Source organism: Homarus americanus, unplaced genomic scaffold, assembly GCF_018991925.1.
Source record: "Homarus americanus isolate GMGI-L3 unplaced genomic scaffold, GMGI_Hamer_2.0 scaffold39675, whole genome shotgun sequence".
NCBI classification, from domain to species: Eukaryota; Metazoa; Arthropoda; class Malacostraca; order Decapoda; family Nephropidae; genus Homarus; species Homarus americanus.
Window position 1 is genome coordinate 3,175,952 of NW_024736071.1, and position 23,981 is coordinate 3,199,932.

The following is a 23,981-nucleotide window of genomic DNA, read 5'->3' on the forward strand; positions in this document are numbered from 1 at the left end:
TCTCTGGTCGCCAGGTCATCAACCCCTCAGGTCCTCAGATGGCGCCCCAAACCCACTTACTCCCACGTGCACATGTTCCACCTCCTCACCAACTCCAATTCGTCTCTCAATGAGCGTGCCTCTAAAGCCCCGTGTTTACTTGACGGCTACATCATGGTTAACAACCACCATCACACACCTCTAGTGTTATCTTCCAATACTGAGGCACATCAGTTGTCCTGAGCGAAAAGCCTTCCTTCGAATATTCTTTTTCAACGTGTCACACTGCAGGCGGGAGTCGTTCTTGTGGAAGCGTGCCTTATCCTCTTGGTTTGCTTCTGTAGTTATGGTGGCTCTTTAAATATGTTTATTTAGCTACAGTACAAATTTTACCACAAACGAAATAATCTGTATGAGTTATAACAATAGAAACAAAAAGTTATACTGTTCCTATTTGGCAAAAACTACTACTACTGTGCTGTTACTTGGAATCGAATATGACAAACATCCAGCTATGATAAAATGATATGAGTTATTAAGGATGTCACCTTCGTCGGTGAGTTCTGAGGTGACTAAAGAGGCCAATATGGGACCGGCAGTGCAGTTCACAGTTGTTGCACATGTGGATGGCTGCATCTAGTGCAGAAGGTGCGGCGACAGCGTCTTTCCGGCGCTGTCACTTGTCTACCTCGGTTTGCAATTGGGCAAACACCAAAGTATTGACACCTTCTCGCGTGGTGCTCCTACAAGTGTTATGGTGTGGAGTAATCGTCTCCAGGGTGAGGAGGTCGATTTGACACTTTTTTCAGGTTTGTCTTAAGACTAACCTTATGCCTTTTTAGTTGCCGCCAGCGTTACGTTTACTATTCGTTAGCTAACTGTAAAGTAGCTGCTTTAGTAGTCTACTGTCGTCCATGCGAGTAATATGGCCAGTGCAACTTAGTTCTTCATGGATAATGGTCTTCCCAGCGAACTCAGAGGATGGAACGTAGACTACGTTGGTGAAAGTTTTGAAGTGCCTTGAGGTGCCTCCTGTATATGACTCATGTTTCGCTGCCATGTAGCATAGTGAGGAGGACCACTGCTCGATATACATGAAACTTTGTAGATAATTTCAGCTCCCTAAAGCTGAAGACACCGGTACGAGCCTGCCAAAGGTTTGATGAATACATCTGATCCGGTGTTCAATCTCTTCATCGATGTCCGCAATGATGTACAGAAGGGAGCCGAGATACCGAAAGTGGGTAACATTAGGGAGGGTAGTACCGTTAAGCTAGATAGATGGTGGAGGTGTGGCTGAACCAAGGGCCGGCTGAAGGAGAATCTGAGACTAACGTACATTCACCTGAAGGCCGAAGTGAGCATAAGCATCTGTGTAGGGGTTCAAGATCTCCTGTAGGTCGTGTTCAGTGTGAGCTGCCGACATCTTTGTTCCTGCATGGAATCGTCTTATGTTGAAAAGACCCTGCATCTGGTACTCGATGTCCACCCAGCTGGCTAAATTGGCAGTGGCACGAGTAAGGAAGGCAGCCAAGAAAATGGAAAAGAGAGTTGGTGCCAGTACATATCCTTGTTTTACCCATGTTTGGATGGGGAAGAACTCAGACTGGGTGCCATTGTGCAGGACACTGCCGTTCATGCATTCATGGAGTTGCCTCACAATGGCCATGAATTTTGGTGGGCAGCCAAAACGGCTGAGGGTCCACAAGAGGGCTTCCCTGTTGACCGAGTCAAAGGCCTTGGTAAGGTTGACGAAAGCCATGTACAGGTCACGACGCTGTTCAGTGCACTTTTCCTGTATCTAGCGGGCAGCAAAGTTCATGTCAGTGGTGCCACGTGTCTTTACACACACACACACACACATATATCCTTGACCTACATCCTTGACCCCCGTAGGGTCGAGACCTATTCGGGCGCTGCTCCTGTTGAGCAGAGGCTCCCCTTGGCCAATGTTCGGCCCATTCCCCAAGTCCAACTCCCCGACCTATCCTCGCCACCGGATATCAACATAATCAAAAGTGATAATTTCGTTTCGGAAAGAAGTGGGACCAGTGTTGAACAGTGATGAACAGTGTTTAAGCCAGTGAATTCAGCACTAGACAGTACCAGTGAGAGCCGTGACCCACCAGTGGGATATGCACCCCTGGGAACTGACCGCCATCTTCTGACCAGGAGGTGCTAATCAGTCCACCATGGGAACAACAGAGGGCCGGCCGGCTATGCACCTGACTACGAGATAAGACAACACCACCCAACAGGGCGAGGTACTGTGACACCACCCCACCCCACACCACCCAGTGTCCCCATGACCACGTGAGGTCCTTCATATCAACACCCGAGGACGAGTTACTGCACCACGTCAACACCACACCACCCAGTGTCTCCATGGCCACGTGAGGTCCTTCATTTCAACACCCGAAGACGAGTTACTGCACCACGTAAACATCACATTTCCTGGTATCTCCATGACCACGTGAGGTCCTTCATATCAACACCCGAGGACGAGTTACTACACCACGTGAACACCACACCACCTGGTGTCTCCATGACCAGCCTAGGCCCGGGCCATCAACTGTAAACTATAATAATTTGTATGTTCAATCATTGTTCTTTCTCCTTTCAGTAATGAAAGCTTTTGTTAAACGACCCACCCACCCCATGTTTTGTATATATATATATATATATATATATATATATATATATATATATATATATATATATATATATATATATATATATATATATATATATATATATATATATATATGCAAGTAAATCACTGTAGGTGATATATATATATATATTCATTGTTAATTTTCTATTTCTCGTTAACATTCTCTTTCATCTTATACACTAGAGCGCGCACCCTCCCACGGTAATGCAATTTGACTCTGCAACAAGTTCTCCCTTCTCGCACTGACTCCCTCTTCACTCTCTCACTGTCTTCCCTCTCACATACCTATCCTAGCTACTTTCTCTCCCATATTTCACACACACAGCTTCCCTTCTCGCTTTCTCTCATATTTTCCCGCACACTCCACTCTCACATGCCGCACTGATTTATTTTATGCTTCGTTCTCACGCCTACGTACTTCAAGTCCTCTCTCAAACACCCCGGTCTTCCATTCTCTCTCTCACCCTCACACACTCGCACTTGGGTCAACTTTTTCACTCTACATATGCCGCCCCTTTCCCTATCACACTCACCCCTCTGACCCCCTCTCAACACACTTGCCTTCCCACCTTTCCCTCCCTCTCCCTCCCTCTCACTCTCCTTCATTTCCTTCCTCTACTTCTCTGCTGTCAAGGTGTAATTAACCCCAGTCCTCACTGCAATTAACCAAGGACTTAGTATACAGGCATCTACTGTGAACTTCCCACTGATAGCCATAAACGGTGGCCTATGCATCGAGACTACTGGTAACGGAATTCATCTGGCATACTGTTAATAGCATACCTCTGGACCACTGTTAACGGTACTACACAGAGAGTCCTATTACTCAGAATATTGAATTGTTGATGGACTAGTATAATTATTAACCTTAGTTGTCGAAATGCAGTAATAACATCACAACATTACTGTACTCGGCATCTCGGACTACGGCATTTACACGTTGTAGTCTTTCTTAAACAGGAATTCATATCATCTTTGAAAAGTTTGCCAGTAAAGAAACAAATTAAGTCGCAGGTATAGGCTCGGATCAAGTTACACATACAAGTATAGTTACTGTTACAGATATGTATACAGTTAGACACAAGTACAGATGCAGTTACTTAAACAGGTACATAAACAAGTAAGAAAAACAGTTACGGGTGCAATGACAAACAAAAGTATAGAAACAGGAACAGTTAAGGTATAGATGCAACTATAGTTTTAGGTTACAGATACAGTAAAAGTTAAACATATAAACATAGGTTCAAGTATATGGTAACTGCATCAAATTATTAGTACTGTACCTTATCCAATATACATCAGAAACATACAACACACTAACATTTGCTGGAGAGAGAGACTCATAACACCAACATAATGTATTTGCGTTAACTCATCTTTATACGTCATTGGATTGTATTTGATAAAATTTAGTGTGCTTAGCCTTTTTCTCCATTGAAATATAATATACTTCAGTGTGGCCTCCCTCAGTACAGTCACCAAATCGGCCAAACATTAAACTTTCATGGAATTTTAAATTATTTATGAATCTACTCCAAAAGAGCTCTCATCAATCTTTCAAGCAGCTTTTCAACTAAAACGTTTGAAATATACATGAGCCCTCTAGTAGTGCTTTGAAAGCTTAATAAAATCCTGAAAACTGGAATTATTTTATTAAATATAATATTATATTAATAAGAACCAACAAATACGTACACATGAAAAACTGAGGCCCTTTGGTAAGCTTAATAAACCTCTCGTACATAATAATGAAGGCGGTCTTAAAGTCTTGTTGACAATGTGAATCTGAGTCGACGAACATCTCTCACTCCCCGCCAACAACACTTCACTCTCATGTGTATTGAACAGAAGAAGGTCGCAGGGACTTTCTGCTTAAACATTAACAAGCAGTCGTTAAGAAATGCAAGATAAGATATGTACCAGAAATGGGAAATCATATTGGAAACTACAACTTTTCCAGTTTTAGATCCTCCAAAGTATTTAGAGGTGAATTTTCACGAAATATATCTCTATATGTTCTATAAAATTAAGATAACGTATCTTCTTATATTTTTAATTGACAAATACTTTGAAACATTTATTCAGTACAATAAAACAGAAGCATAACTTGTTATCTAGAATTGGTAAGTTATTTCATGTTCATATTCAACCAGCACATCTCTCGCTCAAACCCAGTCTTAAGATTAAAGTGCATGGCTAAGACCTTTGTGTGAGCCGCCATATTGCATATCACTCTCTCACTCACACTGAGGTGGTATTGCAGATGCAATATATTCTAGTGCATTTATGGAAATGACTGTGGCGAGTTAAGAATGGAATTCAATGCACGTTATCTCTGACTGATACTTTCACAATGTGTAGGTGTTCCTTCTTGCATCCACAGAACACTCTCTGCTTTCACAGGATATTGGTGTTTCAACTTTAATTATATCGGTGTTTCTTTCGGAATGCAAAACACGTTGGTGTACTGCCTATATTCACAAGACATTGTTGCTTTTTCCTGCCTTTAAAGAGTATTGATATTCTTTCTTGCGTTCACTGCAAATTCGTTCTCTTACTTGCATTTACAATTTAGTAGAATTCTTTCACTCATTCATATAATAACAATACTTCTTCTTACATTTAAAATACATCGTTGACCTTTTCTGCAGTTACATATTACGGTCCTTACCTTAGCAGCCATAAAATAATGGTGATTCCTACTCATTTCACGGCCTACTGTGGTTTTTCCGGCATTTTGCAGGTAATGTAGTTTCTCCCTGAATTTGCAACTTATAGCTGATTCTTGCTTATTCTCTGCATTCAGAGCATAAAGGTGTTTCTTGCGTCACGTGTCGCTTTCATAATGATTCTCAGATTTACTTGTGACTAGAGGAGAGCGTCCATGCAATTAGCGAAGGTGTATGCAAAGTGTGACCGTGAGTCCCAATTATGCCCGAAGAGCTGGACTGGATGGTAACGCCCTGTGTGGACCATTCCTGGAACACATACCATCTCCCGAGCGACCTACTGCATTAACACGTTAACTGGTATATGCGCTTTGTATATTATTAACACATTGAGTTATATTCAGTCAAACAACCTATTAAGGGAACTGTTTTCATATCGATTTTCGTTCACATTGATATTAAAGCAATCTTTTTTTATTCCGGTTCCTTATGTATGTGTTTGCTGTGCTATAAAGAGTCACAAAAGGTTGGAGATTCATAGTTGGCATGATTATCTCTTTACAGGTGCCAAGGCATTCGTTGAAAAAATCTCCACCCATTAAAATATTCGGCGCAGATGATTAGTTTAGTTGGTGAAGATGTCACTCCTGATTTCTTGTTTCTTGTGTGGGTTAGAAGACGGAGAGTTTGTAAATATAGAAATATATTTTATTGTCTTCCTGGGGAGCTTCATTGTTAAAATAATTTTTGTAATACATAAACAATAGTTAAATATCACCAAAAATAGGAAAGCGTTTATACGGTAGTAGGCAGCTATCAAACAGGGAGGTACTACCGCCTGGGAAGATATTGGAACCATAATGTATTGTCTTATGGTAGACCCTGCTGCCATATGGCATCACGAAAATTGTGACTAAGTCCCAGGTTGCTGATCTGACTTTTTGCCTCATTTACACACAATTGCTGGGTCTCAATTGTTTCTCTTACCATTGACAACACAACATACATATTGTATATCGTTTCTCACTATATTATTTCATTTTTGTATTTATTTATGGTTATTATTGTTATTAATATTTTTATTTTATTATTAATAATATTATTTATTTTTAATAATGCTATTATTAATGATGATGGAGGTGATGCTAATAATAATAATAATAATAATATTATTATTATTATTATTATTGCTGTTATTGTTATTATTGTTGTTATTATTATTATTATTAATTATTATTAATATTCTTCTTCTTATTATTATTATTATACCCCCCCCCCCAGGCCCTAATGTTGGTCAGTGACCTGTGCCCGGGTGGGCTAATCCCCGCAAGAAGAGAGAGAGAGAGAGAGAGAGAGAGTTTTTGTATAAATCCGTACATTTCAAATTCAACTTCAGTGCATCTCTGTCTGGTAGATCTAGAGATGGACAATGTACGTGTACCCCGGTGGGGTGCGCAACCGCCTGCACTACGCACGAAGGTGTAAAAGAGAGCGAGGCACCGGTGGTACGAATGTTTCAAAAGGAACCCGCTCATCCCGCCTCATCTCGGTGTGGCTGACACACGCGTCTATTTGTCAAACCCTCGCGGCCGCGTGTGTTTAATGCGTGTGTTAGCCACACCGAGATGAGGCGGGATGAGCGGGTTCCTCGTGAAACACCAGTACTACCGGTGCCTTGCTCTCTTTTACACCTCCGTGCGTAGTGCAGGCGATTGGGCGCCCCACCGGGGTACATTACCGACCCGGAATACACGCACATCTCTCTCTCTCTCTCTTTCTTTCGTATATATTCAGACGCATCTAACCTTTGCAAACTTGGATCAACCTGACTCTCATCAAGAAGAGTAACAGAGAGAGTCAGTAACAAACAGCATGTCAAGGCTGGCCACGGTATGCTGGCGGTCACAATCTAGTTATGTACCAAACCTTATTACTGAAGACGACGCCTTCATGTCCAAGTTTTATCCCGGCCTTTCTGGCAACAATATAAGAACGGATGAACAAAACTTTTCTAACACTTTACCAGCAAACGAAGAAAACACGAAGTTCCCAAGCGCTTTCGTGTAATTCACATCTTCAGGGGTGAGTACAGACTAAGGAGAAGTACAAAACAAGGTGTATATATACAGAGGAGGGTGAGATCAGGTCCACAATGGTCAGGTATTAGGTAATGACCCTACTAATCTTTAAAAAGCACCGCAGCTGTCGGTAGTCAGGTCAGAGTGTAAGTTGACCCAACCTTCTCACCTGGTTACAAATCTTCTTAATTACAAAATTGTCCAGTTTGTACATACCATTACTCAAATTCAGAACAAAAGCTAAGAGGGAATATCAGAATAATATTTTTCTCGTGTATGAAAAGGCAAACGGGAAATAATTATATGCCAGGAACAAGCACCCGGGAACACACAGGCCCTCGAGGCAAGATATTATGCAAAATTTCCTCCGCAATATCCTGTTTTCATTCCATCAATTTGTGTGTTGAAAGTCAACGATAAATATTAAACGTCTACATCATCCCCTAATTTTCAGGATGGACGAATATGCCGGGCTGTGGGGCAGAAAAATGGCCTTTACTGATGGGTGAGGTACTCTCGAGTGAAGAAGATGACGTCAACACTGAAATACGGCTGGCAATTATGGCCTTATTTCATACTTGACGACGTGCGAACATTGTAGAGGTTAAACCCGGGATGAAATATGGACACAGGCAGGACCGCCGATGATGCACAGTGAAAAGATAAAAAAAAACGAGAGAGAAACATTTAGACGAAGTTTTAATTGAAAATAAAAACGTAAATACATGAAATTAACAATGATTGAGAGGGGCTGAGAGATAAAAATGGGGTGTATAGATGATATTGAAAATGATTTAATTAACGCATATTGGTTGGAGATTATAAGGAATGAATGAGGGGAGAGTGAGGGATGAAGATAATGGTACACATGAAAGTGAAATAAAACAAATCAAGAGTGATGAGTAAAAAATGAAAGTTATTTATGAAAACGAGGAAGTTCATATGGAAAATTAAGGGAGAGGGTGTGTATGTGTGACAAAATGGTCGACTCTAAAGAAAGGCGATAAAAGAATACATAGACAATTCCAAAGGCAATTTGTTTAATTAGTTCAGATGAAAAGCTTATTCATATGTTGGAAGTTGTGAAATACATTATGGCGAACGGTAAATAAATTGAGGATAAAATGGAAAAGTAGATAATAGAGGAAAAATGAATAATAAAAATTACATTAATGTAGAATGAGAGATAAATGAAAGAATTTAATAAACTTATAATTGACCTACAGGTGTGTGAGCCGGAACCGATCAATAAAGTCAATCCACTTAGTTCACTCAGTCACTCACGATTGGTATTCATAGAGCTGCTGATGCAATTAAAATATAAGGGAAGTTGTAAGTAAAAATTGTAATAGACTTGGGAACTTATAGAGGAAGAAATGGGAGAAGAAAATGAGTAACGGAAAAAATATAAATATGTACAACAAAATAAAAAAATATGGTAAAACAAAATTTAAAGTGAAAAATATGTAAACAACGAACCCGAAAAATGAGGACAAAATAGATAATGAGAAAATTGAAAAAAATATATATATATATGTAAAAGAAGGAGGAATGAAGATTTGGAATAAAATAGACAATATGGTCGGAATAATTGATAATTAGAAAGTAAAAGCAGAATAATGTAAGTTAAGGAAATGCAGTAAATAAAAAGTCCTAAAAGAAAGATATAGCCAAACAAACATTAAAGAAATCAAAAAATATAAACGAATGACAAACTAAATTAAACAAAACACGGCGAAAAGAAAACACATAAAAGGAACAAAATAAAATTTACTAACTACTGACAAACTCAATAATACAAGAATATTAATGAACTTATAAACAACATCACACAAAACACTCACAAGAAAAAAAAAAAAAAAACAATAATATCATTAGCTTCTCATGGTGATTTCCCACATGGCTGAGATTTATAAAAGTTGAATTAAATGGCCTCAATCAGCTGATGTAAAGGCCAGGAGGTCAGGGTGATGATGGTTTTATAGCCCGATGGAACCTTTGCAGTGAGCCACGGTACAGTCTAACACGAGGGAGAGAGGGTTACTTACCGAACTCTAGCAGAGAAAGTTATCGTCATGCAGTACGAGGTATTATAGGATGCAGCTGCGGAAAAGCAGGTGTAAAGTGAGGGTACGATTATCATAGTATGCAATTGCAGAAGAATTGTACAGTCATGATACGGGTATTATACCAGGTAGTTGTGGAAGAAAAGGTGTAGAGTATAATGATGATGAAAGTATTATCGACTGCCTCTGTCTACCCGGCAGTAATTGGGAACCTGGATGTTAATAGATTTGCGGATCGTGTTCCGGGGTAATGGTTAGCCAGTGCAGTTGGCTAGTTGTCCGGACTTCTAGGACTATTCCTTGACACTGGGTTAGGCAAATCGTTAACTTAGGGTGTGGTTGTTGTGTTGGCGACAGCTTCTACACCCTAAACAAATTCACGCCGAGGTGGCCCTTGGGACGTCCATCCTCGTTACACGAGGGGCAACCATTATTGTTATCGACTGCAAATTGCAGAATAAATGAAGCTGTATACTAGCAGATATGGTTGTGAAATAATAACAGCGTGATAGTATTATAGGTATGATAGGAGTATAGTAAAAGGAGGACGGATTATGGAAATATAATAACAGTTCATTATCAACATTATTGGCAATGTAAAAATAATGGCACTCTTATATTTGTTGATGAGAAGTGTGTTGTCAATCTATTAATACTACAATATTATTCAAGTGTTATATACATATAATACTGTACATATATAGCAGGATCAGAGTAATATTCTAAGAACATAATTGCAACGTGATGAAAATATAATGTTAGTACTATGGATTATAATACGTTCAATAAAGCAGCATGAAAGTGGCATAATAGAACTATATCGGCAAAATGAAATACTAACAGAAGAATAATAGACGTAATGAAGCGTTATAAAAGATTTATAATGACAAGCTAAGTCCAGTATAAGAGTATAATTATAACAAAGTTCCGTATAACAGCAATATGACCGAAATATGTCCAAAAATATCATACCAAAACAACGGCGTCTGAAAGCAGTATTGAGAGATTGAAAGCATTATTATAACAGTATGGCACAAGTCAAACGAATATAGTACCAGGATAATAGAGGTATAAAAGCAATATTGCCAGTAGTATAAAGGCTATAAAACAATAATAAAATTCTAGTCAAATTAGAATTGCATCTCTTAATATTTGATAATGGATATTGTATAATGTATGAATCACCGTGGTGTACTAGATAAAGGACCTTAGATATAGTAGTAGAGAAATAACAATAACTATTACTAAATATATAAAGACAGTATTATACATAAGTTGATAACAATACATGATAGCAGAATAATAATTCTTAGATATCTTTTTTTGCTCATGACATTGGAAAAAAAACTATGAATCACCTATTATACAGTAAGCCGTTGCGTACACTTAAAGTACAACCATATTTATTTTACCTGTGTTAAATTAGCCCCAAATCCCATCTCTTGACCACTGAGCTACAAAAACACACACACAGACTCACAAGATGAAATGAAACATTAAAAAAAAAAGGGAAAGCAAAACTCACCTAACGTTCTACAGTATATATATGTGTTCTTGTTAACATGAAGGTGTAAATTAACAGATTCTGTATATACAGCATAAGAAATATTAACCTACAGGTACAGTACATACATATTGACCACTGGTGTCTTACTTAACTCTCTTCGTTAGGCTCTTTGAATGCCAAATATCTAAACATTTAATTTATTCGTGAAGCTTATTTGTGGTGTTTACTAGTAACGTTTGTTCGTGATGTATACAATAATCGTGAAGTTTACTCATAACGTTTGTTCGTGACGTTAACCCGTAACGTTTACTCGTGGCGTTTATTCGTGAGTTTTGTTTTTTTATGACGTTTACTGGTGAAGCTATTTCGTGACGTTGAAACAAAAATATAATACTGTACATGCAAAATGGAAAATAATAGTCTTTCTACTTTAGCGTATAGGATTTCTCCATACACATGTCTCACCACCTACAGTAGGTACAGTACCAAGAAACAGAACACAGTCTCTGTTTGCCACTTGACCTACTGTAAGAGTTGACCCAGCAGACCACAGACCTCACGGGGCAATGGTAAACAACAACGATATAGACAGACCACAGATTTTACGCAAGAACAATGAAAGAGAGCGACACACACACACACACACACACACACACACACACACACACACACACACACACACACACACACTCAACTTCAACAATCAGCTGGGAAAACCACAACACTGAGTGCGTGGGCAGGTGGTGGGACGAGATGGGGTGGGGAAAGAACGGCGGAAGATCGAGTCGGATATTTTTTCTCCCCTATTTACCAACCCTCTCTCGACTATCTCACAGCCCGGCAGTAAACCAACTCGAGGGAAGGAGGAAGGAGGATTAGATTCTATTTCCTCCTTCGATCCGACTTGTCTTGGTGATTTTTTGCCGTTACGTGAAGACAGAAGGGATGTATAGTACAATATGGGGATATCCGCGTGACGGCAGGTTTACCTGCCTTTGTGTTGCTGTTTACTAAAATATGTCTTTGCGTGAGGATGTGTTTTGTTTTACTTCAAGTGATTTGTCAACATATTAGAGAATTTTTTTTGTATGCAGTTTGATATGTTTATCGAATAAGGTTGTTCAGTGATATTCTTCGGTAAATCTGAGAGAGCTTAAATAGACCTGAGGTTCTTGAGTTTGTTCACGATTTTTATGTGCCTTAATGAATGAGAGAGAGGGAGAGGGAGAGAGATTACAATAAAGCACAAGAGAAAGAAAGAGAAAAAGAGCACTTGAGAACTAGAGAAAGAAAACCAGAGGAAAAATAGCCCGACTGAGAGGAAAATATTTCTGGAAAGTCCTGAACGTCAAGATAAACATATACTTTTTTCTTTACGACTTAAATCCTGAGGCATTAGTAAGGTATATATATATATATATATATATATATATATATATATATATATATATATATATATATATATATATATATATATATATATATATATATATATATATATATATATATATATATAACTTTCTACATGAATGCATTTAACTGAAAACTAGCTACTGTACATTGTGTTTCCATAATAGTAACGATTTTCTTGAACATTAAAAAAAATCCCCACTGCTTCCGGTGTTATGTGTGTTCCAGTGAATTAAAACAAACCATCAGCAATAGGAGTCAAAGTTTGGCAGTGCTCAGTGGTTCGCTCCTGCTAAAATCCGACAAAATTCAGTGACAGTAAGTGTTAATTTGCTGCAGCAGCTCGCGTAATGCTCGGAGGCAGTAGCTTATTTGTCTCTTGACTAAACGAAAGACGTACTGATTTTTTTCTTTTTTTTCGTTTTTCTTTGGAGTTTTAATTTTTTTCTGATATAGGATTTATTTATGAAAAACGTTATTTATAGCACAAGTGATGAGAATAATGTATGATTTAATATTATTTAATTGATGGTTATAATATCTGAGCTCTAACCTGTTGCGTCTATAACTGCCCCTCCCTCCGTGTGAGCAAATGTGATTGGTGTGGTTTTACTTGTTGTCTCAGCCATTTGTTCCAACACCTCTCTTGCAGTCTTCTATCATGTTTTCTCCTCCCTCCGCGACTTGTTATCCCTTATCCCAATCCACACAAAATTGACAAGGCAGGTTAGCTAGATAAACAGTTTTGTAACCTCCCATAGTGTTCAGGGTTCACTGAATTAAATCAAGAACGTTCATCAGAGCTTTTCACCGGATGTATTCTGTTTACAGAGTTAAAATTGAAAATTTTATCTAATATACTATAGGACTAGCCGTGTGTGTGTTTGTTCTGGGCAGCCAAAACGGCACAATCGTTTTTCATCAAACTTGGTGGAAAAATCGCAAAAAATTCGTAGAGTGTAACAAACCTGGTCTCATGTCGATGGTTTCTGTAGAAAAGCATTATTTAACCATTTTATTTACGCTGGCAAAAGATGTCGCTGTACGCTGTCTGCATGCTGGACGATTGCAGTTATCGTACGGCTCCCTCCTCCCTCCTCCCCCCCACTTTTTTTCTTAGCCTACTTTTTTTTAATGTTGTTTGGATTAGTAAAGGAAGGAAGATGAGTAAATAGAAGAATAAAGAAGGGGGAAACAGAAAATAGTTAGAGATAACAGGTGGGCTGGAGCTGAGTTTCATCATGCATCTGGATGCGCAGTTTCAACGTTACCAGACGACCTTACAGCTACAGTGTATACTTATTCCTGTGGGTGACTGAACATGGAAAAAGATAAAAAGATAAAAAGATAATAACAGGAATGCATGGAGAAGATGACTATAACAGACACAGGGTGAATATACAGTGAAACAGTACAGTACTCTACTCTTGCGGAAAGAACATCGATGGTCGATCAGTCTTGTGAGATGGGCCTAAAACTGACTAACGTAAATGATGACTATGATGACTTAACACAGGTGATGACTTAAGCAGATGGTGACTAATCTAACCAGAATCAAGGTCACTTCTCATAATATAATTTGTCTCGGAATGATCATCGGCGATTCATAATAATTTTTTTTTTATGATTTTAACCTCTCCTTATGGCAAATATTTCTTTAACTAATTATTCTAACCTTTATTCTAATCCTTCTTATAGTATATTAGATACTGTAAGTCTCACGACCACGACCATGATTATATCAACCACGACCATGATTATAACAACCACGACCATAATTATAACAACCAGGACCATGATTATAACAACCGCGAACATGATTATAACAACCACGACCATGATTATAACAACCACGACCATGATTATAACACTCACGACTATGATTATAACAACCACGACTATGATTATAACAACCACGACTATGATCATAACCACGATTATGATTATAACAACCACAACCATGATTATAACAACTACGACCATTATTATAACCACGACCATGATTATAACAACCACGACCATGATTATAACAACTACGACCATTATTATAACCACGACCATGATTATAACAATCACGACCATCTGGAAAACGATGTCGCTGTATGCTGTCAGCCGGACGGCGGTTGCGCTCCAGCCAAGCACGAGCAATCGAACTTTTACCCCTCTGTTAAACTGTACCACCGGACTCGCCACCGGGCACGAAGGGCCCAAGATCACTTGTGAAGTTCTATAAATAATTATTGTCATTTGGAGATGTGTCCGTATTTTGCTGGATTTACATTCCTCACAATTGGAAACATTCATACTTGTTACTGTTTTACATATGTCAAATTCAAATTTGTTATCTTAATAATGATAATAATAATAATAATAATAATAATAATAATAATAATAATAATAATAATAATAATAATAATAATAATAATAATAATAATAATAATAATAATAATAATAATAATAATAATAATAATAATCATAATAATAAGAACAATAATTATAATAATAACAATAATATTAATAATAACAATAATTATAATAATAACAATAATAATAATAATAGCATCGGCTTCATAACAAGGAAAGTACGGTTACCACACAAGTAATATTCCCTACCGGCAACTCAAACTAACGGTATTTTTTTACCCCATGAAAAAGTGACCAAGGAATTTTTTCTTTCAGATTAGTCAATTTTTTCCCCATATCGCTGTACACATACGATCCAGAATGACTGATTGCAGGAACATAGATCAATGAGCCTGTTTTGATCTGGGTGAATAGAGACCAGTCAAGCGTGTTTTCCATTTGTGTAGGTGTCCCTGAAAACCTTATGATAACTGGTGATAGTTGGTGAGACTTAGCTGACTGGTCAAATAAACCCCAGTCCTGATAGCCTTCTTCGTTATAGGCCTCAATCGTAATGGGTCCCTATTTTAATACTCCCGTGTCCTTATATGGACCAACCCTAACGAAATCGATTCTTATGGGTTTTATTCATAACGGCTGGGTTCACTTAGGTTAGGTATGGTGTCCATTTAGCATCAATGGCCAGTGGACCATAACCGTTTATATATCCACACCAGCTGGACCTCAGGTACTTAGACCTTGTACTGACTCGCTTACAAGTTGCATCACCTACAGATAACGTCATTCATTATTATATCAGAACCTGTAATGTACACATGTAAATCAATGTAAACACAAAAATCACAACTGGGTGCCAGAATTCGTACCCGGACCAACAAGGTTGGCAGTCAAGCAGCCCACCTATGTGTGGGCGGGATGCCATAACTCATCAGACCCACAGTGGTGGGCGTGAGACCTTGAGCTACAAGTGAGTACAGTAGCTAAGAATGGGTAGCTTTTAGCCCAACGTCTTCTAGTGGATAGCTGCTTGTTTGGCAACCTTGGTGCTCGGGGTTTGAATGCCTGTACTTAGAGTTGGTTGTTAGGCACTAAGTCAGTGCTGAAGTGTAGGAAAGTATACGCGGTGTAGGTCTGACTGTTGGTGAAGGGGTTTTGTGTAGCAGTGATTGTTATGGTGGTTGGTGTAAGCAGGTGTTCTCCCCGACCAGTGTTTAGTCAACAAAACAATATTCTGCACCCCTGGGTCTGACGAAACGATCACTGACTGAGGCCATGTTCATTTGGCTTGGTTAGTACTTCTGATTGTGTGATGCATTGTGTAACAAAATACGATGTATTCTGTATATCACGTATAGTTAACACAGAGAAATTAAGAGGAAGACATATAAAACCTGTATGTTTGTCAGAATTCTTGGTCCAGTGTGCCATATTGTAGAGCACCGTAAAAATGCAGAATTTTTTTTACTTTGCATTTCATGTTTTTTAGGGATAACTGCGCACACATCTGAGATTCCTTGTTGATATTGAGACCTTCTATGGATATAGCAGTAATAATGCAAAGAAATTTAATGAACACTAAAAGTATCTACGACCATTACTAAACTAACTAACTTAACCTACTATAACCATAATTCAATTTAACCTTACCTAACCTAACTTTCGTAAATTTCAATATTTTAATATAGAAATTAACGTCATAAGTGAAAAAGAGCCAATTTGACCATATACACACTAATTTTTCTACTGTAACTTCATAAACTTATTCCGTTGGCTTTTATGCCTCAAACAGAAGACGGATTAAAATCCTAAAATACAACACACACACACACACACACACACACACACACACACACACACACACACACACACACATATACATACATATATATATATATATATATATATATATATATATATATATATATATATATATATATATATATATATATATATATATATAAGTAAATCAGAGGTGTGATCCAAGTATACATAACCACAAGGAAAACAAGAAAACACGAAGTTCGCGCTGTAATTCATCTTCAGCGGTGAGTGTTTTTGTTTTGTGGTTATCAGCGTATACTTCGATCACGCGCACCTACAGTGATTTACTTTATATATATATATATATATATATATATATATATATATATATATATATATATATATATATATTACACTTCTCTTTTCATCAACACACATCCCCATAAAGGCAGATCTGCCGCGCCATCGCGTATAGAGGTGGGTTTCCCTTACCTTATTCCTACTGCAAATTTCTCCCCTGAAATCGCCGGAAGAGGAAAAAACACTCACAATTTTCTTTTCCTAGGAGTGTTTTTTTCCTGGATGCCTTGTGGCGTCGGGGAACCATTTCAGCACGGATGGTCTGGTTTGTGTGAGAATGAGAGAAGGTCTCCCAACCCTCACAAGACAAACACCGTGGCAGGCAGGTAGAGCCTGGCTGGTCAGAGTTCTCTCAGTCCTCAGAGTGGTCAATGTTAGAAAAGTTTAAGGAACAGATGACCAAATAATTATTTTTCATTCATTCCACACCAAACAATTAATCTTAAACTGACCTAACCAAAATTACCTTATGATTGTGACCTTCTTTTAAAAACAAATAGATACAAGGGTTAGCTCGCGTATTTGTAGGGAGTTTTTAGCGTTGATCGCCCTACTCCTCCTCACACATCCACCCTTCATCTCGTAATAATATAAGAGGGTAAAGTGATAATACGAAGGTGACATAAGAGAAAACACCATTGGCCTGTATCTCTCGCCCCATTTATGGAATTTCGGGGAATGCGCATGTGGCAGATGTCCATACACATTAAATTTGACGAAGAAAATATCTACTATTTACATCTTTTCTATAAATATAAGAGTTATGTTGGAGTAATAATGTGAGGAAATTTGTAAGGTGTACCAGTTGATCTCGTTCCAGGACCCTGAGTGAGTCGTGAGTCATATGGAAGTGAGTTTTATTTTCTTCTTTGTCCCAGGAGCCTCTGGTGTCGTTGTTATATATCAGTTAATAGTTATTGTTTTTTCAAACCTAAAATTTCCTTTAAATTTGTGGGAGATCCTTTTGAATTTTGATGCAAACATTCCTTACATCATTTTGTATAATATACTGCAAAATTTACTTTTGGTTACTGATATCCATATTGATATGTAATTATTATTAGTATTAGTATTATTAGTACTGTATTAGTATTATTATTATTATTATTATAATTATTATTATTATTATTATTATTATTATTATTATTATTATTATTATTATTATTATTATTATTATTATTATTATTATTATTATTATTATTATTAAATTAGTATTATTACTATTATTATTACTATTATTATTATTATTATTAATATTATTAATATTATTATTATTATTATTATTATTATTGTTATTATTATTATTATTATTATTATTATTATTATTATTATTATTATTATTATTATTATTATTATTATTATTATTATTATTATTATTATTATTATTATTATTATTATTATTGGAAATTTAATGATATAAAGATTGTTTGTATAATAACGAAGCTCTTATTTAGAAATGTAATAAAATAAATACGTAAGCCAATCAATGTATTACAAAAAGACTTAAAAATATTGGACGACTGCCTCCAACTCCCTCCTGGATTTTGTCATTAAAAAACATCGGTTGAATCAGAAATGAAGTGAGTTTAGTATTCAGGTTCCCTCTCTTACCTTGTAGCTCAATGAATGTTAATTGTTATTACGCCAAGAAAGCCACTCTGAATAGGTCTAGTCAGCGGTGAATATATTACAGCTATTCACTAAAGCCTCCGTAACTTGTATATCCTCCAAGGATATGGAATTATTTGTGTAATATCTATTGTCTATTTATAAATTTCAGGCGAATTTATTGTTGATATGTGTAAGGAGGATTTATCGAGTTTGTGTCAGGTGGCAAGTATTTTCTGTGTGTGTGAGCAGAAGTAAACAGAAGTTGTTATGTGTGTGTCAGAATCTGCTGCTCTGTTGAGTTGCAAAGTTGAATCCGTTGCCATTGTACAGTAGCTTACTCTAATATTGCTATATAAAAGTCAAATTAAACAACAAATAAATAAATACATGTTTAAAACTCCTGATTTAACGAGTTTACTTTGTAATGTGAATTATTTCTCTTAACAAATTTAATAAAATTAAAGGCTAAAAATATTAAAGAATAAACACTAATTTAACAGGAATTAAATCAAGCACTCTTCTTTACAACAGACTAGACAGATCACAATAAGTTAAGATTGGATTTCATGGGGCTGACTGATGCAGTAAGATAAGATATTAAATGTAAATCCTGTAGGCGAGGAGAGGAAACAGGTGGAAGAGGAGAACGAGGAGGCGGGGACTTAATAACACACACCAGCAAGATTTTGGCCTAAGATGACTAACTTCTCCAAGGTGCGCACTACACCCTCCTCTTGTCCCTAAATATCTTATACACGGGAACTTCAAACCCAAAGAACCATATGGCTAAGGCAATATTACAACACACAGACGTATTTAACATATTGTAAAATACAGTAGTTGGAAAATTATTATAATTATTATTATCATTGTTTATTGTTCAATCTATCACAATAAATGTTTACAATATATACCATACCGCCCCTTGTTAGCTGAGTCAATCACAACAAGGAAATAAACTATCCTTGTGTGTGTGTGTGTGTGTGTGTGTGTGTGTGTGTGTGTGTGTGTGTGGTGAGGCTTTTGAGTTTATTGAATTCAGGTGCATTTTCTGTGTTTGTATCATGTCATGTATGAGTTCAATGTGATGCCAAGGGTGTTTGCGTGTTTGTCTGGTGGTGGGTGATGGTTGAATGGTGTAAGGTGTGGGTGAACTTGAAGCTGTAAGTCAGGCAGAGGTGAAGGGTGTTAGGGCAGATGCTAAGGGTGATGCTGTCATGTAGTTCTGATTGAGCCATTCTTCTGGTACGGGTATGTATGTATGTATGTATATATGTATGTATGTATGTATGTATGTATGTATGTATGTATGTATGTATGTATGTATGTGCTAATAACCACAAGGAAAAAAAAACACGAAGTTCCCAAGCGCTTTCGTGTAAGTCACATCCTCAGGGGTGAGTCTGTACTCACCCCTGAAGATGTGAATTACACGAAAGCGCTTGGAAACTTCGTGTTTTCTTGTTTCCTTGTGGTTATCAGCATATACCTGGATCACGCGCACCTACAGTGATTTACTTGCATGTATGTACGTATGTATGTTTGCGTTTTATCTGTATGAAGCAACGTTAGTTATATATATATATATATATATATATATATATATATATATATATATATATATATATATATATATATATATATATATATATATATATATATATATATATATATATATATATATATATATATATATATATATAATCACCTCTTGTGTTTCTGAGTTAAAATTTCTTCTTCGTACCCTTTAAAAAATTAATAAATCAAAAAATATTTATGAAAAATGGAAATGAGAAGAAAAGATAATTAAATTATAAAAAGAGAAATAAAAAAGAGAGAGTAAAAAAAAAGAGCGTAAATACTGAGAAGGGAAATTTTTACATAGAAGAAAAATAATAATAATAATAATAAAAACGAAAAGTATGAAAATACTGAGAATGGAAACGATATAGAAATAAATAAAAACGACAACTCTGACAAAAATTGGAAAATATTGAGCAAAAAAGTGAAAATCTTGCGAAAGAAACAATAAAGGCACAAAAAATAGATAGGGAAAAACATTGAACGAAAAAAAAGTATGAAAAGGGATAGAGAGAAGGATAGGAAATACTTTGTAGACTTCGGGCGTTTGTTTATATAAGGGAGAGACATACCAGGACCCTAAAAGAGTTAAAACAATGGGTGTTGTCCAACCTTCAGTTAACCTTGTGTGTGTCAGGGTTGTGACTCGACTCTGCATCACCTAAAAAACTTAACAAGTATTTTTTAACTTTCTCTTCAGTTTTAGATATCGTTATTGGTACTTGTCATCTGTAGGAAAGACAGAAATCGCATTATCAATATGTTGTTTTGTTTGTTGTTTTCCTGGGCTCTGCAGGAGAATCCAGTAGGGTTCGGAAGGGAAGCCAAGGTTGGCTTCACTATGAAGGCTGTTGACCTCCAAAAGTTTTCCAAGTACAGTACATGATAAGATATCTTAATTGAAACTTACGAAAGTAAATATCTGCTCTGAGTGTCACAACTCGGCTCCGAGTGACACAACTCTGTTCTAAGTGACACAACTCTGCTCTGAGTGGTATAACTCTGCTCTGATTGAAATAATTCTGTTTTGAATGACAAACCCTTATCTGAGTTGCACAACTCTGTTCTGAGTGGCACAACTCTTCTCTGAGTGGCACAAATCTGCTCTGAGTGACACTACTTTGTTCTGAGTGACACAACTCTGCTCTGAATGACACAACTCGGCTCTGAGTGACACAACTCTGCTGAGCGGCACAACTCTTCTCTGAGTAAAACAACTCTGCTCTGAGTGACATATATTTGCTCTGAGTGACACAACTCTGTTCTGAGTGACACAACTCTGCTCTGAGTGACACAACTCTGCTCTGAGTGACACACCTCTGCTCTGAGTAGCACAAGTCTGCTCTGTGTGACACAATTTCCTGCTCCTATTGGAATTAATAAATAATGAAAGAAGTTCACTTGAAGACTCTCCAGATCATATTCTCTAAGATGAATCAACTGAGTTAAGTCAAAGTTCCGATTTTAATTCAGGTCGTTATCTGGAAATATAATTTTATAATTTTGTGGATATTTAATGGCGTTTTGTTGTAGCGGCGCGGGAGTCGTGCAGATTAAAACATTAGCATAAAGTTCGTATAGCAATATGTTTATTTTGCAAATATACGTCATTTTTCTCAATATATGGCGCAGGATGTTCATATCAATCGAGTCATTGTTATCGTAATCTTATCATCACATCTGTGAGTGAGCGTAGTCAGTAAATATTCCAGAATTAAAAAAAATCCTCATATGAAAGAAAACTGAAAAAAAATTGGGCGTTTTGTTGTCGCAATTACTTATTCAAAGAACAGTAAATTTGTATTGAAATGAATATCATTTTCAGTACGTAATTAATTCTAATTAGCATAATCATTGATCCAGATAAATTATATAAACTCACAGAAAAAAAACAAGAGACAAAGTAAAAAACATTCTGCCTCAATATGGAAGTTACTCGTCCGTGCCCGAGGAATAGACGGAGCCCCGGAGACACACAAACAGACGGGTCAGTAAACCACGGACAAATATTAACTTCCTTTCCTTCAGGGAGAGAAGCACAGACAAAAAAAATCTCTACACTCAATACAGATCATGTCAACAAATCAACATATACAGAGACACTCAAACAGACTGACAAAGTTTTTACTATGACCAAAATAAATCACTTTCTAGCCTCAACGTTCCTCTTGCAAAGTATGAAAGTAACACAAACACGTTAACAGACCGATGAAGATAACTGCTTTATCGTTTCTGCCAATGATTAGAAAAGTAAATAGTGGCCCGGAGTACACAACGCCTATACTCCCCCCACCCCCCCCCTCCCCTCACCTCCTCCACCACCACCACCACCACCACATGAGGACGTAAAAGCATTTATAACTCAACCGCCGTTGCATTGTGCTGGTGACTGTTGTATTGTGGTGGTGGGTAGTACACTGTAATCTAGGAGGTGCCTGATCTTAATGGGTTAGCATAGGGGTGTGGTGGTCTACTCCCTGACTTACACCTCCAGCAGTATGTAGGGCCTTAGTGGTACTGCTGTGTGTTTGTGTGTTTTCTGCTTGTTATGAGCGTGAAGCTTATATTTTCTTATTTTTTATTTGTGTATGTATCAAATTTGTTAGTATGTGTGTATTTTCATATGTACATGTGTATACGGAAATGTAAAGGTTGCTTATGTTCGCACATATACCTATATATATATATATATATATATATATATATATATATATATATATATATATATATATATATATATATATATATATATATACCTATATATATATATATATGTGTGTGTGTGTGTGTGTGTGTGTATGTGTTTGTGTGTGTGTGTGTGTGTGTGTGTGTATGTGTGTGTGTGTGTGTGTATTCTATGTACAAATTTCAAGGAAAGAATGTGTGATAGCTTTATACCACACATGTTAAAAGTAATACCCCTTCAAAGGTAGTTACCATATACTCAACTTAAAATCAATTTGTATGATAATTTTCCGTGTACATAATGTAAGTTCACCCTGGCCGTATACCCATCGTCGTCGCCTGATAAAATGACTGGTATCTTAAAAGTCTCCCTCCAGTATTTTGGACTCAGGCGCCGTCCACTGTATTTTTGGCCCTGTGTGTCCTTCACATTAACCTCCATCACCGTGCCCGAACCTCCTATTATGGTTTTTACCCAAAATATTTTTACCCTGTTCGGTGGGGAAAAAGGAAATAGAAAATATGAAAAGTTTTATGAAGTTAATTGTAATATTTATGTCACTTGAATTATTGTTGTCATACAACTATTTGAGAAATCTATAATGCTATATAAAGTATATATATATATATATATATATATATATATATATATATATATATATATATATATATATATATATATATATATATATACACAGGGTGAGCATAAAGTCTTTCCCTGATTACAAACATTTATTACACAAAACATATGCTAGGTACAAACATACAGTTTTTTGCAGCTTAAAATATGCATGAAAAAAATCTATGAATTCGTCTACACAATGCTACAACATTCATGTTTCTATCTAGAAACTGCATTGGTAAATGAAGAGAAACATAATTACCAACATCTATAGGCAGGTGCAATGGTGCATGGCTTATACGTATATACTCGTATGTACCTAAACACAACGATCTGTTGTCTTTCCTAGCATAAGAGCGACGACTAACAAGCATGACCCTCGCCTGTTTTCTCTCTCTCTCACCATGGCCCTCACTCGTCCACACGAGAAGAGAAAAAGGAAAAAATCCATAAAGTGAGTGCACTTCCATCTGGCCCGAGATGTGTTGACGAAATGCACCACAAAATGAATCCTGGTGTTGGCCCACATATTGGGTATCGGAGGTCCCCGTCGTGCTGGTGGGACGCGCGAGATAAAATATGCGCATACATCCTGCGGTATTTCGTAATAATGT

At 36.9% G+C, this 23,981-nt stretch overlaps 1 protein-coding gene across 1 annotated transcript in view; it reads right to left on the reverse strand.

The window, feature by feature from the left end:
• The window catches only part of LOC121871660, a 120,688-nt gene that overhangs the window by 73,075 nt on the left and 23,632 nt on the right, over positions 1 to 23,981 (reverse strand). The window contains exons 3-4 of the mRNA XM_042374071.1: positions 1,859 to 1,963; positions 1,319 to 1,372 (exon numbers count right to left, since the gene is read on the reverse strand). Of these exons, the coding sequence (XP_042230005.1) occupies positions 1,319 to 1,372; positions 1,859 to 1,963 (159 nt within the window). The remainder of the gene's footprint in view (positions 1 to 1,318; positions 1,373 to 1,858; positions 1,964 to 23,981) is intronic.